The following is a 15379-nucleotide window of genomic DNA, read 5'->3' on the forward strand; positions in this document are numbered from 1 at the left end:
ATATTTTCTGGCCCTTTTGAAAGACAATTGAAATGTTTATGAATCCAATGTGGAATTTGATCCGACAGAAAGCCAGCCCTTGGGTGGAAATGTGTTTATCCCCCGAAAATCCCTCTAAAATGTAACATACCAGTAGTATGCGAGCATAACATCGACACCAGCACTGAGCACATTGTGAAATCCAAACAAGAACGCATGACAGACAATATTGGGAGACAAAGTTAATTTATGAAGTCATCTTAAAATGGACACCTCAAAAGAAATACAAAGAAACAATGTCGGAAAACACTAGTCCACTGGGAAGTGGCGCGCACACGACACTCAACAGCATAATAACTCCCAACTCGCTGGCTCCAGTTTGTCAATGTCCATATATAAATCCATTTCATCTGGTTATTTGGATCGGGGCGTTGCTACGCTCCGGCGTCCGTCTTGCAGGGGGAATATTTGTATGTGTACAACTTGTTGTCCGCACCGCCACTCAGCATCAGCTGAAAACACAACAAAAGAACAAATATATTAGTTATATTTATTTACTTATTTATTTAAGAGATTAAGCAAGGAAGGTAAGGGAGCTAGAGGGAAAGACCACGGGCAGTAATCGAACCCGGGTCGTCAGGTCTGGGCCTTAATGGTACGCGCTCTACCCGGTGGTCGCCCTAGTTCTATTCATGTTCTATTTTTTTTACCTAACAAGTAACAAAAAAGGTATATTTTATGAATGACTAGAAAAGTTGTGTTATCAATTACTCTTCATTAATGTGGTCAAAACTTTCACAATTTTTATGCTACTGTATTTTATTTTGTTATACTAGTCTGTGAAAGTGAGACCATGTTTGATCCTTGTAAACAACTCAAGAAAGGTCAGAGCCCACGAAGTCCTCTCCATCCCAGCTGTCCTCCTCCCGCCGTCGCCTTGGTAGCGAGGCGTCCCATCTTGACACACGTTTTTCTTGCAACGACCCAGACGGTAGGTCAACACCATAAAAAGGTGCTTGATGCGTTGCCGCGGTAACCATCTTACCCCGCTCTCGGTCCAGTCCACGCAGAACACCTTGTCCTCGTGGGCGGCCAGGTCGTACAGCGGCGCTTTGCAGCTGGGAGACGCAGTGGGGACAAGCAGGCGTTGGTTATCACGTCAGGCAGACGAACCATTCACGGATTTTGATGAAGAAACAGTGACAAGCATAAGCAACTCAGAGTGATTGGTTTAAGGTAAAAGGCGGTTATATGAAGGTGAGGGTTAGGTTAAGGCAGCTTGCTTATTAGAGTTCTGTGTGCCGTTGACTAGACCCATTAAACTGGTCCAATCCATGTCATAATTATAATATTGAATTATTGTGCAAGTCCAACACACAACATTAGACATAGAAAAACTAAAATAATGGTGATCATTAATGAAAGGTACAATACACAAAAATGAATTGTTAGAAATGTACTGTAAAAACACATAGTCCTGTAGACGCGAACTCTAAGGCTACAGGGGGACTAATTAATTAGGGGTTAATTGCTCCAACTCTGCAGGAGCATACGACTGTGAAGCTAGCAGGAAATCGCAAATCTTGCATATTGTACCTTTAAGTGCACAACAGTGGAGGCTTCTCCATTGAGGAGAGGGAGGAAGATCCTCCCTAACATTGTTGAGAATAAAAAATGTAGATTGCCCAGACTATTGTAATGAATTAATGCCCTTAAATATGACTACTTTATTGCCTTTGAATATATAATGTTCGTTTCCCTGGGTAAAGGGACATTAGCACCCCCTATCGCCTATTGACAATTACTTCAGGGAGGAACGTCCTCCCTTTGCCACCGTTCACTCCCATTCATTTTCCCGAAAGTACTGGCGGCCGGTGGATAACATGGGTTTCAATGGGAGAGAGGAGGAAAATCCTCCTCTGAGTGGGTGGGACCTTAAGGGGTCTGATTCGCGCAAAAATCTATCCGTCTGCGCTTTGAACCAATAAGCAGGATCCCTGGATGTTGAGCAGTGTTGCCAGATTGGTCCAATTTCCCACCCAATTGGGCTACTTTTAACCATGTTAGGCTGGAAAGATCATCATTGGGCGGGAAATCTGCCCAATCTGGCAACGCTGTCGATAGCAAACCCGGTCTGCATTGCCGCGGTGTTCAGTCAGAGACGCAGAGCAAGTGAAATCTGCGATAGCGAGATCCTAAATGCACAATGGAAACATTGGAAATGGAGGACATTGTTAACGTCTTATTACAAAAAGCATTCCATTCATTCAGTTACAGTGCTAAGTTAGCGACCAAAGAAAGAGGTAGACCACTTCCCAAAATCAAGGTCACCAGAAGTAATGGCAACGTCAGTGTTGTGAGTGCTACATGGTTTGCTAGGTACGCATGACTTACTGGTAGCATTACAAGCAATTGTAACTGAAAATAAACATAGCTAAATAACTTCAGTCAGTGAGGGCAAAAATAGGCCCAATGATAGGCCCAGATTTTTTGATTTACTTTTACAAATCAATAGTAGGCCTGATTTGACTAATATGCTTTGCATCCTTTCCTTCTCAAATTACAGTGATGCCACTGGTGGCTTTGTATACATTTTGTTCACATAACTCCCTCCCTGCTATTTTGTAGTTCACCAAAACACCCTGAAACAACTTGAGTCTCACATTCTTATGCCACCATACACCAACAGTGCAAGCAGGCCAATGGCAACCAAGCGCGCAGTCCTTCCTCCCTCACTTTAAAAACCACCAGCCGCCACTGGTGCACAACTGGGTGTGTGTGTGTGTGTGTGTGTGTGTGTGTGTGTGTGTGTGTGTGTGTGTGTGTGTGTGTGTGTGTGTGTGTGTGTGTGTGTGTGTGTGTGTGTGTGTGTGTGTGTGTGTGTGTGTGTGTGTGTGTGTGTGTGTGTGTGACACACACACACACACCGGCTGCGCCCAGTAGCCCAGGAGCCCTCACCTTCTGGTGTCCCACAGCTTCACCACGTTGTCCAGGGAGCCCGACATCAGCTGGTGCTCGTGGGAGGGCGCCCACTTCACCGCCGTCACCCAGCCCGTGTGGGAGGTGAGGGAGAGCAGCACCAACGACCCGTCTTTGGGGGGGGGGGGGGGGGGGGGGGGAGACGTTTTAAAAAAAAAACTACAGATACTGTATCGTCTCAAAGGGGAATGTGGACGCAGGCGTTGTTTTTGCTATTATAAATGTATACTCAGTTTTTTCTTAAACTTTTGCCTGTAAAGGAATCGTGAGTTATGTGAGGGTACACACTTCTTCTCATTTGTCTTACTGGAATGGTTTTGTATCCGATTATTAAAAATTATTAAAAACTGCCATTCACTTTCGTTCCTCATGTAGCAGTGACTCTAATAAGGAGATGGTCCCTGATTCTCAGTGGGGGGGGGGGGGGTTACCTTTGGTGCGGGGGTCCCAGAGGCGGATGTGTCGGTCGGTGCTGCCCGACGCCAGCCGCCGACAGAGCGGCGAGTAGGAGACGCAGTTGAACACCTTGCTGCCCGTCTGAGGAACACATCGCATCAGTCATCTGTCGGACCGTCACCCCGTTTGCCTTGGAGGCTAGGGCCTGTCTTTGCTTATGCAAAAGGTGTGCACGTCTTTGGACCTTCCGTGCAAACATGGTGATGCATGGAAAGGTGCGCGTGTGGTTGCAATGTCAGCGTTAACAGTACAGCTCCTACAGAACTGAGCTTTGTAGAAGAATAGGAGCAGGAAAACACAACAAATAGTGTGTGTGTGCTCGTGTGCCAACGGTTATATATGTGAGCATCTGTTATGTCAGAGATGTGTGCAATGTGTTATATTTTTGTGCATCTGTTATGCGTATAATTATATATATATATATATATATATATATATATATATATATATATATATATATATATATATATATATATATATATATATATATATATATATATATATACACATACATATATATATATAACATATATATATATATATAACAGAGAGGCGTGCGTGCAGTGTCCCTCACCAGCGTGGTCTTCTGCTCGCCCGTCTCGGCGTCCCACAGGCGGATAGTGTGGTCCCATGATGCACTGCACAGCTCGTCGGCGTCGCTCCACAGGACCGAGGACACCGCCTCGCTGTGGCCCGCCAGAGTCATCAGCGGCGTCTGGGGAGCGGGCGTTGTCATCACGGGGGGGGGGGCAGTGTCATTTATTCAAACTCTCCTTTGTATGTACTGCCACTAACATACACAATTTGCAAAAGTTACGTCACTACTATTGCACTTTATGCCTGTTTTGCACCCTGTTCTCCTGGACCACTGCTTGTCTTGGCCTCCCTATGTAGCGATCTTGCGCTGTATTTTATGTATTTTTATGTACTGGTCTGTCATTTGTGTTTTCATGGTGTTTCCATCACCAACTGTTATCTCAAGGGCGGATTATGTTCCCACGTTCACACAACGCAAAGGACCACGCAGACGCTTCGCAGAATCGTGAACCTGTTTTGGTTTTGCGTCGGGTTTTAGTAAGCAGACCGATCACAGCCCTTGCTGCTGCGCCCGTAACCCCCTTGCGTTGCGTGAACGCGTGTGTCTTGTTGATGGTGTGCTTGTCAATACATGGCTGCGTCCTTATCTCACCCTAGTGGGATAATCAAATTTGACTTCATTATGATTGTGTAACGGCTCAATATCCCAACATGTTGCTGAAACCAACAATCCTTTTTTGTCAGGAGATGAGGTGGGGGGGGGGGGGGGGACTCACCCTGGTGAGGCCCAGTTGCTCCGTCTTCTGCTTCTTCCGGGGTCTGTTGGCGGGGGCCGCAACCTCCTCCTCCTCCTCCGAGGGGACTGCAGTGACAGGGAGGAAGGGTCGCAGCGTGGTGAGCCCCTATGTCCTGCACTAGTGCTGCTGTTTTTATATTCAGAGGGTGCTGTGAACCGTGGGGGGGGTGTGTGAAACCCTGTCACTGCACACGTACCTGCCGACCAAATCTTCAACATCTTGTCCCAGGAGCCGCTGCAGAACTGAACCGGGAGAGACACAGACAGCTTGTGTCATTTATATAGACCTTAAACCATTCGGGAAGCATGGAAAAAAGTAGGTCGCAGCCATAGTGCGGTGATGCCAAAAACAAATCCAAAGCTATTTATTGTATTGTTCCCCCACGTCGTCGGCGGCGGCCGGCGTACCTTGGAGGCGGTGGGGTCGACGGCGAGCGCGTCCACGCTCCCGGCGTGACCGCGGCAACAGTGGCGGGCCTTGACCTTGTTCCTCTCAGAGTTCCATTCCCACAGCAGCACCGTCTGGTCCAGGGACGCCGTCAATAGCCACGACGTCAGGCCCTCTGGACGCCACGGGGTCACAGGGGACGATGAGTTAGGTGATGGACAATGGAAAATATATGATTTACTTCTAATAATGTTACTAAATAATGCGATGGTGTGCAATTGAGCACCGGAAAATGATGCATCGTGAAGTCCATTGAAATCAAATGTAATCTAGTCTATAGATTTCCTTCTAGTTTTTTGAGCCGATATAATGTGTGGAGTCTGTTTTCCCTCCTGGAGCCAATAGCTGAGGTGGTCAAAAATGACCGTACACTTAAATGACGGTGCTGCTGAATAAAGCTACGATGTCTCAGACTTTGAAGAAGCACAAACTAAACCAAACAGCGGTGGGGTTGTGGGGTTCAGACCGGACCCCTACAAATGTGGCTCTTTCCAAGACAGAGTTCATAAGCTGACTTTGACCTTCTATTAATATCCTTTCAGACACTCCCTGTTACCTGTCTTTAACGATAAATACGACCATACTCTAGACTCCCCCCGGGGCCTGGAGCTCACCTCTCTTGACCCAGGCCACGTCCTTGACCGCGTCCGTATGTCCTGCCACCGTCATCACCGCCTTGCCCTCCGGCGACCAGATCCGGGCCGTCTTGTCGTAGGAGCCCGTCAGGATCCTGCGAGGGAGAGACGGGCGGGGTCACCTCCTGGCTCGCTCAGCTCCACCACTGAGCGGGGGTGGATAGTCTAGTGGCAAGGGTATTGGACTCTAAGCCAAAAGGTTAGATGTCCTCATCTTGAGCAAGCTAGCTACCGGCTCCTTAATGATCTGTGTCTGTACTGTCTAACCCCTACCTGCTCCTTATTGATCTGTGTCTGTACTGTCTAACCCCTACCTGCTCCTCAATGACCTGTCTCTGTACTGTGTAACCCTACCTGCTCCCTAATGACCCGTCTCTTAACTGTTTAACCCCTGCCTGCTCCTTAATGACCCGTCTCTGTCCTGCTTAACCCCTACCTGCTCCTTAATGACCTGTCCCTGTACTGTTTAACCCCTACCTGCTCCTTAATGACCTGTCTCTGTACTGTCTAACCCCTACCTGCTCCTTAATGACCTGTCTCTGTACTGTCCAACCCCTACCTGCTCCTTAATGACCTGTCTCTGTACTGTCTAACCCTACCTGCTCCTTAATGACCTGTCTCTGTACTGTCTAACCCCTACCTGCTCCTTAATGACCTGTCTCTGTACTGTGTAACCCTACCTGCTCCTTAATGACCTGTCTCTGTACTGTCTAACCCCTACCTGCTCCTTAATGACCTGTCTCTGTACTGTCTAACCCTACCTGCTCCTTAATGACCTGTCTCTGTACTGTCTAACCCCTACCTGCTCCTTAATGACCTGTCTCTGTACTGTGTAACCCTACCTGCTCCTTAATGACCTGTCTCTGTACTGTCTAACCCCTACCTGCTCCTTAATGACCTGTCTCTGTACTGTGTAACCCTACCTGCTCCTTAATGACCTGTCTCTGTACTGTCTAATCCCTACCTGCTCCTTAATGACCTGTCTCTGTACTGTCTAACCCTACCTGCTCCTTAATGACTCTCTGTGTCAACTGTCTAGGGTGTGATGTCGACCCGCTCACCACTCTGAGTCGGCGCGCACAGCGCTGATCCAGTCGTCGTGCATCATGCACTCCTCCGGCTCCGGGGCACTGATCCGCTCCACGTACTCGATCTCAACCACATCTTCCTGAAAACAGACCAATGGGGAGAGACGCTCTAGACCTCACGACAAAGAGACTGACAAACTGCCTCCCCCGATTGGGAGTACTCCTTTTCCTACCATGTCGCATCAAGAGTCCAAAATAATTCTTGGGAGCGTTTACTGTAGGGGAGTAGCCCTTGTTAAAAGATAAACATGCTATCCTACATCGAGAACAGACCCTTCCATATCCAATAGGCCTCATGAAAAACAGTCTCATGCATCATCTACTCTTGTACATTATAAAACATATAGGGATAGTTCAAAAGCATACTGCATGCACCGTTGGGGGATCCCACCAGGTTTAGGTCGTCAAGACTGTAGTGACAGCCAGACAGAGCATCCAATAAGGTGTAGCAGCCACTGCCCTGGACATACCGTTGATATGCTCTCCGTTTCCATGTGAACGGCCAGGGACGACCGCAAGAACACGCCCTTGACCAGGAAGTCAAAGTCCACTTGCTTGTGAGATCCTAAAGAGGATGGGAAAGAGTATTAAATAAGAAACTAAGTAAAAGTCATCAATGCATTTGTTTATAAGCGATGATTATATTGTGAGACGTTATATTGTGTTGGGGGGGGGGGGTCATATTTCATGGAGATATGCCTCAATTGGTGGAGCTATTAGTTTGCTGCATGTTATTAACCATACCATGCAGGCATTGTTGATATCTGAAATATCGGTAAAACAATAGTTATTTTGGGGGTGATACTTAAGATTCAAGAGTTCTTATTTGTCACGTACTCATACAGGATGTGCAGTTCTGACATACTCTACACATACTGTGTATTCATGACACATGTGGGTCCTGAGTCTAGACCGGTTCATAACCACTGATGTGAATTGTCTTCAAGTCTGAATTTTTACCATTGTTGGCTTGGAGGAGCTTGTTGATAACATTTCCGAGGTCCAGCACTTCAGAGCTCGCTGGGATGGAGAACGGGACGTCATCCACTGCATACCTAGAAGAACACATGAAAGTGGGTTAGCTTTGGCAAAGTTGTTCGGCGGGGGGTCTGAAGTTAACATGGTAACCATGTCAGGTAACATACGGATCTGGAGAACGGATCTCAACTATTAGGATATAAGAGATACAAAGACCCAATAGAGTGGGATCGAAGGACCGCGAATAGGTTAAATTCCCTTCAGTATCACAGCCGATACGACTCTAAGTAACGTTAGCATCCCACAACTTAATGCTGCGAGGCCACCATGGTAACATCATATCCTTACTTTAGCGTCACGTAGTGTATACTTACTTCTTGTTCTCCGTGTAGAATCTCGCTTGTAATTGCGACATTTTGTTTTTTGTATTGTGAACACTAACGGGACATTTAGGATAAGGCTAAACTAGTGACTGCGGCTTCAAAACACACTTAACGTCTTCCATGCAGTCTTATCATTCGCCATGTGGCGCAAATGGAAAGACATAACAATCGAGCCAGAGAGGTCGATCGACCGCTCGGATCGTTTCTCTGCTAGTCATGTCTGAGATCATAGACTGATGTCTGATTAAGTCCGTGATCGATGCTCGTGTTCCGCTTAGTCCTGTTATACACCAACTCCTATGTATTTTTTTATTGAAGATATTAAGATACATAGGATTTTTAATTCATAAATTGGTGTACTCTGAATTAACCTCAAATGTACCACAAGTTAGTTTATAGCCATGGTTGTTTTGGCTATATTTTCAAGCCATAGCTAAAGTTAGTGCACGTATTTTGAAGACAATTTTACGGTATAGGAAGTCAAGAACGTAAGGTTTTGGAAAAAAAAGGTTTTTATTGTACCAGGATGCATTCCCAGTTTGAAGTAAAACTGAAAGTGCACTTTCATGACAGGGTCTGATACAGATGAGCTTATACACAATGGTCAACTAGGAGTAGTACAACTTAGGTGGCCATGAAACAATTGATGATTTTTATTCATGAAAGTAAAACAGATAACCCGTTTGTGCATAAATCCAAAACATAAATTGTGATCATAATCACACTAATAAAAATGATAAATGACATGTGGCCAAGCATTCGAGACATCCGGAAAAAGTCAGTCATACAGTTTTGTAGGGAGATTTACAAGTAGAAATTACAAGAAAAACTAAACTAAAGAATATATAGAATCTGTTCTTTATTCGTCTTCCTCATCCTTGACCTTTTTCTTCTTCTTTTTCTTCTTTTCTGTCGTCTGGAAATAACAAAAAACAGCCCATTATAAGCAAGTGTTCTGTAATATGGTCATTCAGGTTCTGTGAACAGTTAAACGATTGTTTTGGCTGCAGTGATTAACGTCTTAATTGAAAAGAAGCAGAAGCCAGACTTACTTCCTCTGATTTTACAACTACTTCCTCCTCCTCCGCAGCGGGTTCCTCTGCCTTCTTATCCTTCTTTTTCTTCTTTTTGGGAGGTTCTACCTCGGCGACCTCTGACGTTTCAGCTTCTAAAAAACACAGAAATAAAGACGTTAGGGGGACCATCGACAGTACGTCATGGGGACCATCAACCGGACACCACTGCCTCAGAGACCCGAGAAGCTAAACCATATTCAACCCACCTTCTACTGCTGCTGCCGCTTCCTTCTTGGGCTTTTTGACTTTGGTAGCGGGTGTGGCGGGTTGCTCCTCCTCTTCCTCCTCCACCTCCTCAAACTTCCTCTTCTTGGAGGTGCTGGGAATCGTGGAGTCGGCGGAGGGGTCGTAGACTCTCACGTCGCTGTGGAGGGGGAGAGTGGGCATGTTTAGACCCCGTGTACCAACCCTACAGACTGACGGCGTTGCTTCGGGTCTGCGTTCTGATTGGTTACCTCTTGTGCTGATATTTATCTGCCCTCGCCATCGCTTTGCCAGTTCCACTTATCTTCCTGATCTATAAAAAAAGAAAAAGCAAATGAGTCATTTTGTCACATTTCCAAGATGCCACCCCGTCCAAAGATGACACACACACACACACACACACACTAGTTTTTGGTGCTACGTACCCCCTTATCCTCCAGGTGGCGCAGTCGGACCTCCAGCTTTGCCCTGTTCTCAATACCCATCTCTGAGGTGGTGTCTTCCCCGAGCGCATCGTAGCGGATAGCCAGCGACGACTTAGCCGCCAGCATTCTGGAGATCTAAATGCAACACAAAAGATTAGAAAACACGGATCGCAGACATCAAAGCGCTAGTCGCTGTCCCACAACTATGCAAACATGTCAGGCAAGCTAAAGCAAGATCACTCACTTTGCCCTTGTTCTTGGCGCTGGTCTGCCCCACCAGAGAGGCGTGATAGATGAGGCCGTACTTGGGTGTGTCCTTGTGGGTCTTCAGGGCTCTGAACAGGGCCTTCTCCGCCCCAAGGATCTGCACGGTGGAGGCCGGGTGCTTGGCCAAGTTCATCAAGGAGCCTACGGGACAAATGGTGCCGAAGCAAAACGCGAGAAACGAGCTCAGTATCACTATATCTAATTGGCCAGGGTTGATTAGTGCCACTAAAGTGCTCATTTTATGAGGACTTTGCCAACAGCGTTTGAAAAGGCAACAGGCTCGGAAGAGGTAGTGAACAAACATCAGAGATTCAGTACACGACAGGATGTCATTTTCGTCACCGCCTGCTTTGCGCATAAGAGATTTGACGAGGAGCTTTTCAGGGGGTGTTGAGATGGGGCGGGTTGTAACACACCTGCGTGAGCGATAAGCCGAGCTCCGACAAGCTCCCCCACCATAACCGTCAGGTTGGGAGCGATGGCAGTCATACGGTTTTTCAGGTAGTCGTACAGCTGCACGCGGTACTCTGTGATCTCGATCACCTGGAGGTTGGAAAAAAGAAATATACAGAAAGAAAAAAACGTTGCCGTTAATCAGTGTAATCCGCCAATGACCATTCCAGGCGTTGGAAGTACGAAAAACGTTGTCAGGCCGCTCAGAAGAGATAGTGACTTAATACCCACATTGTTTGTTTCAGGGGAATATTTTTTATAGTCCTCATCACCACGGTTACATACAGACCCTGGACATCAAACGCTTAGTCCAACCCTGCCGTGTATTTACCTGCTCGCACAGGTGCAGGATGTTGGTGATGTCCTCGTCAGAGACCTCCACTCCCATGGAGATCTCGGCGGCCAACTTGACCTCGGCTTCAACCTCCTCCGGGAGGATGTCAGACAGGTCTGTCGTGGCAACGTTGGTGCGGAACCCTGAAGGAAAGACACCAGTTTAGCTATGGGAGGGGGTTTCTGGATGACCCAAACTAGCCATGGTTCAGTTCACACAGCATGGACCCATTGTAGGAGTTGAAAACTGGGGGTGTCAAACAGGCTCACGTTTCCCCCCTTATTATAATCACACAATATAGTTCCTCGGTCTGTAGGTAGAGGAGGGTGTTTGAATGTGCATGGCATGTCGTTGACGTAGGGTCGTACCTATTTTCTGGATAGCTTTGCAGTAGGCAAGGTTGTCGGTGATGATCTTTCCCACCTCTGGGAAGTGCCAGCCGTACCACTCTCTGCACCTCATGATGTAGTTGTTGAGCTCTTTGTCCAGGTCGTCCAGAAGGGCTGGGGAGGCAATTTAAGGTGAGGTTTTAGCAACTTTTTCGTTATCACAACTAAAAAATGTTTTGCTGAGCCCAATGTATGGCTGGAGAAGAAAATTAATAGAACAGCAGATTGTCGCCGTATATAGTTCGGCAATAATGTCCACACACGGCACCTACAGGTTATGGTACTAGAATAATAAAATGGTGGTACACATAAAGTTGTAACTGTTTACCAAATTCTTTAATTTTCAGTAAAATATGTTTAATGGCGATCCATGCATTGCGATGCATATAAAAGGTCCTTGCCAATATTGAGCCTTAACCGTAGGTACAAAAATATAGTATAAAGATGGTCACCAGACAGATACATTTCTACAGCCATAGGGGATTCACTTAACGAAGAAACTTACAGATGGCCTGGACGATCATGGTGTCCACTTTGTCTGGGCTGAACTTCAACTTGTAGCGGGATAAACTGTAAAACGAAAGATGAAATAACTGATTAGGTCAAGAAGGTATGTTTATTTTAATCCGATCCAATTACTTGGAAAAGTATATGATAGCAACAAGGGCACAATCTTGAATGGCAATAACATTTTATACTGTGTATGCCTAGATGGTGGTCATTTATTTTCGAAATATGTTTGGTTGCATGTTTGGTGTTTGGAACAACAAAGGCTCAGAAGAGGTAGTGAACGAACATCAGTTAGAGATTCAGTACACGACAGGATGTCATTTTCGTCACCGCCTGCTGTTCTTATCAGAAGAGATTGCACACTTGGGGGGGGCGGGGGGGCTGTAAATATCTGGCACCTGCATGCCGAGTGCTGGATCAACTGACCCAGAACGTCTAGGCCTTAGTGTGTAGCCTTTGCAATCACACTAAAGGACAGATATGTACCTGTGGGCCAGACCCAGGGACATGGCGCTGATCTCACGGGGCGGAAGGCCGGTGATGAGCCCCTCCATCTGGGTCCTGATGCCCCTCATCAGCTCAGCGATGGCCGGGCTGTGGACGCAGCTCAGGTTCATCTTTTCCTGGAAGACACAAGAGGGTTAGAGACTGAAGGACAGTGCAGATTGAATTCACTCATCGCACCGTATTACACATAATTTTCAAGTCTATTGAAACAGTATTGTATTTTGTTTGCTTTCTTACTTTGATGACGCCCCCCAGTTTGAGATCGCTGATGGCCAGCTGCTCGTGAGCCTCCTTTGCCACCACCTTTTTCAGAACCTTCTTCAGACTCTTGCCAATCTTTCCCTCCACCATGGCCGTGGCAGCTGAGAGGAGAAAGCACAGGTACATTAAGCATACTAGTGGGCAGAGCAGAATCTGTATCTCAAGTTTATTTGGATATAGGTCATGTTTGATTAGACATGCAAACATCATTTAAGAATAAAAAACTAAAGTACGTAGAGTTCCATGTTAAATATACAGGGTTTCATATGGATCCGTACCTGCAAGGGCCTCGGTTGTGTCCTGAAACTTCTCAAAGTGCTTCAATTTCACGCTGGTAAGGGAAATAAATAACTTCATTAGTGATGAACCGAGCAGACTTGATTACGAGTAAAATAGATTAAAAAAAAAAAAGTTGGATCCATGAAGACCAAAACACCACTCACATTTTGTTGGCTTTCTCAGGGGTCTGGAACTCCTTCCAGAGACTGTCGACCTCCTGCAGTTTGGACTCATCGAGGACCTTGGAAAGATTACACAGTTGAGAAAACAATAAAAAATAAACACTTTTCGCTTTCCAACTTCAGTTGCTGCCTGGTATCGTTGAGAGATGGCAATTCCCAGTAACAAAACACATGTTTTGGCAGTCGGATTAGCCATCCACGCACACGTGGTAAGCAGGCCCACACATAAAACCAATCCTACCGGCGCTATGTTAACCGAGACAGCCTTTTGACCCATAAAGTGCAATTCCTTAACCATCATGTCGCAATTGTACTAAAGATCAGCTGGTTAGTTGATTGATCGTAACGCTGGGCTGCTTAACAAATACAAGCATGGCACATGACTAGTTAGCAATCTAGCTAACCCACCGACCCGTCCGCCTGAAAAGCTATCCGGAAACCTATTAATGTATTTCTCACCCTAATAAAGAACCATAGGTAAACACATACCTTGAATATAGCATATCCAGCGGCGGTCTCAAATAGCACCAACATTGTGCTGTCTTTTTCAGTGTATTGTATGCAAACTTGGGCTGCTCTCTCTCTATGGAGAGGTCCTGTGCGGTACCACGTTGACACGCTGCTGGGAAGAAGAGTGAGGCACACGCGGGACTGTACTGCTGCTGCGTCTTCTTCTTCGTTTCCCGTTAACCAGACGCCGTGTTTTGTTACCGCCCTCTAGGGCCCACCGACAGAATGAACCTTTCTCACATGTATGAAGGTACAAAATACATAAATATAAAGATATTATAAATTGGTTATGTGCCCCAACTAAAGAAGCACTTTTTTTTTTGTAACACCCAGGTTTCTTTTCTTTAAGTGACTAAATCTTTGTGCTTGGCTGATAGCTCAGAGCTTCTCCACTTTTCTGTCCTTTGGCTCCAGCCTAGTGCTTTTATGTTTATTTGTACTTTTGGTGCTGCATTTATCTTTTCTCATTTGTTTATTTGAAAAGTGTGTGAGCGTGTGTTGAGAAGATCAAAGGTCAAATGGAAGTCAACATCCAGGCTTAGATGATAATGCGGAAGAGGAAATGGAAAGTAGGCCTACATATGGGGATTCTGATTGTGATTAGTGTCCTTTGTATTATGTTTTATATAATGCAATGTAATGCTAGGAGTCTAATTGAAAATGGGCAAGAGTTTAAACACATGTTAGCTGGGCTCGAAGAAAAAACAGAAATAATTTGCATTGACGAAACTTGGTTAAAACCAAGACTTGATTTTATTATACGGGATATAAATGTGAAAGGAAAGATCGAGAGAATACAGCAGGAGGGGGGTGTGCAACTTTCATTAGAAATGGAAGTCGGTATAGAAGAAGTTATTACAGTGTTAGAATGTGTTACCACAGAAGTATGGACTAACCAAGGGAAAATCACCATTGTCAATTTGGATAGCCCCTGCTTCCATTTAGAGGATAATCATTTTCAGGAAATTGTGGATAAGATTAGTGAACCAGTGGTGTGGGTTGGGGATTTTAATGCTCATAATGAGCTGTGGGGTAGCAAGAAGAGAAATAGGAATGGGAAAATTGTAGAAGAGTTTATAGACAAAAAACAGCTAGTTGTGTTAAATGATGGTCGACCTACATGGTTTAGAACAAGTCGGACAGGGCTTCCCTCCATAGATATTACAATTGCATCAGCAGAGTTGGCATCAATTAGTAGGTGGGAGACAATGGATCTGTATACTGTGGGAAGCGATCATGTACCAATCATTTGCAAATTTGGTATATGTTTAATTGAGGAACCAGTCAATCTGTCCTTGAGGCTTAATTATAAAAGGGTTAATTGGCTCAAGTTTGAGGAGGATGTACATGTGGGTTTATCATTAATAGATAGGGTTAGAGAGAAAGGTTGAGAAAGGGGTAGATGAGTGGAATAATTCTTTAACTAAGGTAATCTGGTCAGCTGCAGTACAGAATATTCCTAAGAAAAAAGTTCCCATAAGAGGTGGTTCCATGGTGGACCGAAGAATGTAACGTTGCAGTCTGAGCTAGAAATAGGGCCTATAAAAGGTTGAGAAAACATATATTAGAGAGCTATGCTATTGAGTATAAGAGACTTAGAGCTAAGGCTAAACGTGTCATCAAGGAGGCAAAGAAACAAAGTTGGAGACATTTTTGTTGTAAATTAGGAGCGGATACGAACAAGATTTGGAGTCTCGTTCATA

At 45.5% G+C, this 15379-nt stretch overlaps 2 protein-coding genes and 1 non-coding gene across 3 annotated transcripts; all 3 read right to left on the minus strand.

The window, feature by feature from the left end:
* Positions 1-208: 208 nt before the first annotated feature.
* wdr12 (WD repeat domain 12) lies at positions 209-8481 on the minus strand. Its single transcript, XM_030353695.1, has 13 exons — positions 8271-8481; positions 7879-7973; positions 7389-7483; positions 6892-6998; positions 5810-5925; positions 5156-5310; positions 4945-4990; positions 4728-4813; positions 3989-4129; positions 3390-3495; positions 2938-3070; positions 1025-1097; positions 209-491 (listed from the first exon to the last, which is right to left on the minus strand). Exons 1-13 carry the CDS (start codon positions 8309-8311, stop codon positions 414-416), a joined length of 1272 nt encoding a protein of 423 aa, XP_030209555.1. The 5' UTR covers positions 8312-8481; the 3' UTR covers positions 209-413.
* A 287-nt stretch (positions 8482-8768) lies between these two features.
* Positions 8769-13839, minus strand: nop58 (NOP58 ribonucleoprotein homolog (yeast)). Its single transcript, XM_030353694.1, has 15 exons — positions 13656-13839; positions 13149-13225; positions 12984-13036; positions 12682-12806; positions 12424-12560; positions 11933-11997; positions 11407-11541; positions 11036-11181; positions 10668-10794; positions 10229-10392; positions 9985-10119; positions 9811-9872; positions 9562-9719; positions 9332-9447; positions 8769-9195 (listed from the first exon to the last, which is right to left on the minus strand). Exons 1-15 carry the CDS (start codon positions 13698-13700, stop codon positions 9139-9141), a joined length of 1602 nt encoding a protein of 533 aa, XP_030209554.1. The 5' UTR covers positions 13701-13839; the 3' UTR covers positions 8769-9138.
* LOC115543165 (small nucleolar RNA SNORD11B) lies at positions 10901-10984 on the minus strand. The gene has a single exon (XR_003976688.1). It is a non-coding gene; the product is annotated as a small nucleolar RNA SNORD11B (small nucleolar RNA).
* Positions 13840-15379: the final 1540 nt, after the last annotated feature.

Source organism: Gadus morhua, chromosome 4 (assembly GCF_902167405.1).
Source record: "Gadus morhua chromosome 4, gadMor3.0, whole genome shotgun sequence".
Taxonomy (NCBI): Eukaryota; Metazoa; Chordata; class Actinopteri; order Gadiformes; family Gadidae; genus Gadus; species Gadus morhua.

What these genes read in the sequence shown, in the direction of transcription:
- wdr12 (XM_030353695.1), bottom strand. Translation starts at nt 8,311, where the DNA reads ATGTCGCAATTACAAGCGAGATTCTACACGGAGAACAAGAA. An exon ending in AAACGGAGAGCATATCAACG is followed by an intron (nt 6,999 to 7,388) that starts GTATGTCCAGGG and finishes GTCTGTTTTCAG; the next exon opens with GAAGATGTGGTTGAGATCGA. An exon ending in CGTGGCCTGGGTCAAGAGAG is followed by an intron (nt 5,311 to 5,809) that starts GTGAGCTCCAGG and finishes CGTGGCGTCCAG; the next exon opens with AGGGCCTGACGTCGTGGCTA.
- nop58 (XM_030353694.1), bottom strand. Translation starts at nt 13,700, where the DNA reads ATGTTGGTGCTATTTGAGACCGCCGCTGGATATGCTATATTCAAG. An exon ending in CACAACCGAGGCCCTTGCAG is followed by an intron (nt 12,807 to 12,983) that starts GTACGGATCCAT and finishes TTCTCCTCTCAG; the next exon opens with CTGCCACGGCCATGGTGGAG. An exon ending in CATGATCGTCCAGGCCATCT is followed by an intron (nt 11,542 to 11,932) that starts GTAAGTTTCTTC and finishes TTGCCTCCCCAG; the next exon opens with CCCTTCTGGACGACCTGGAC.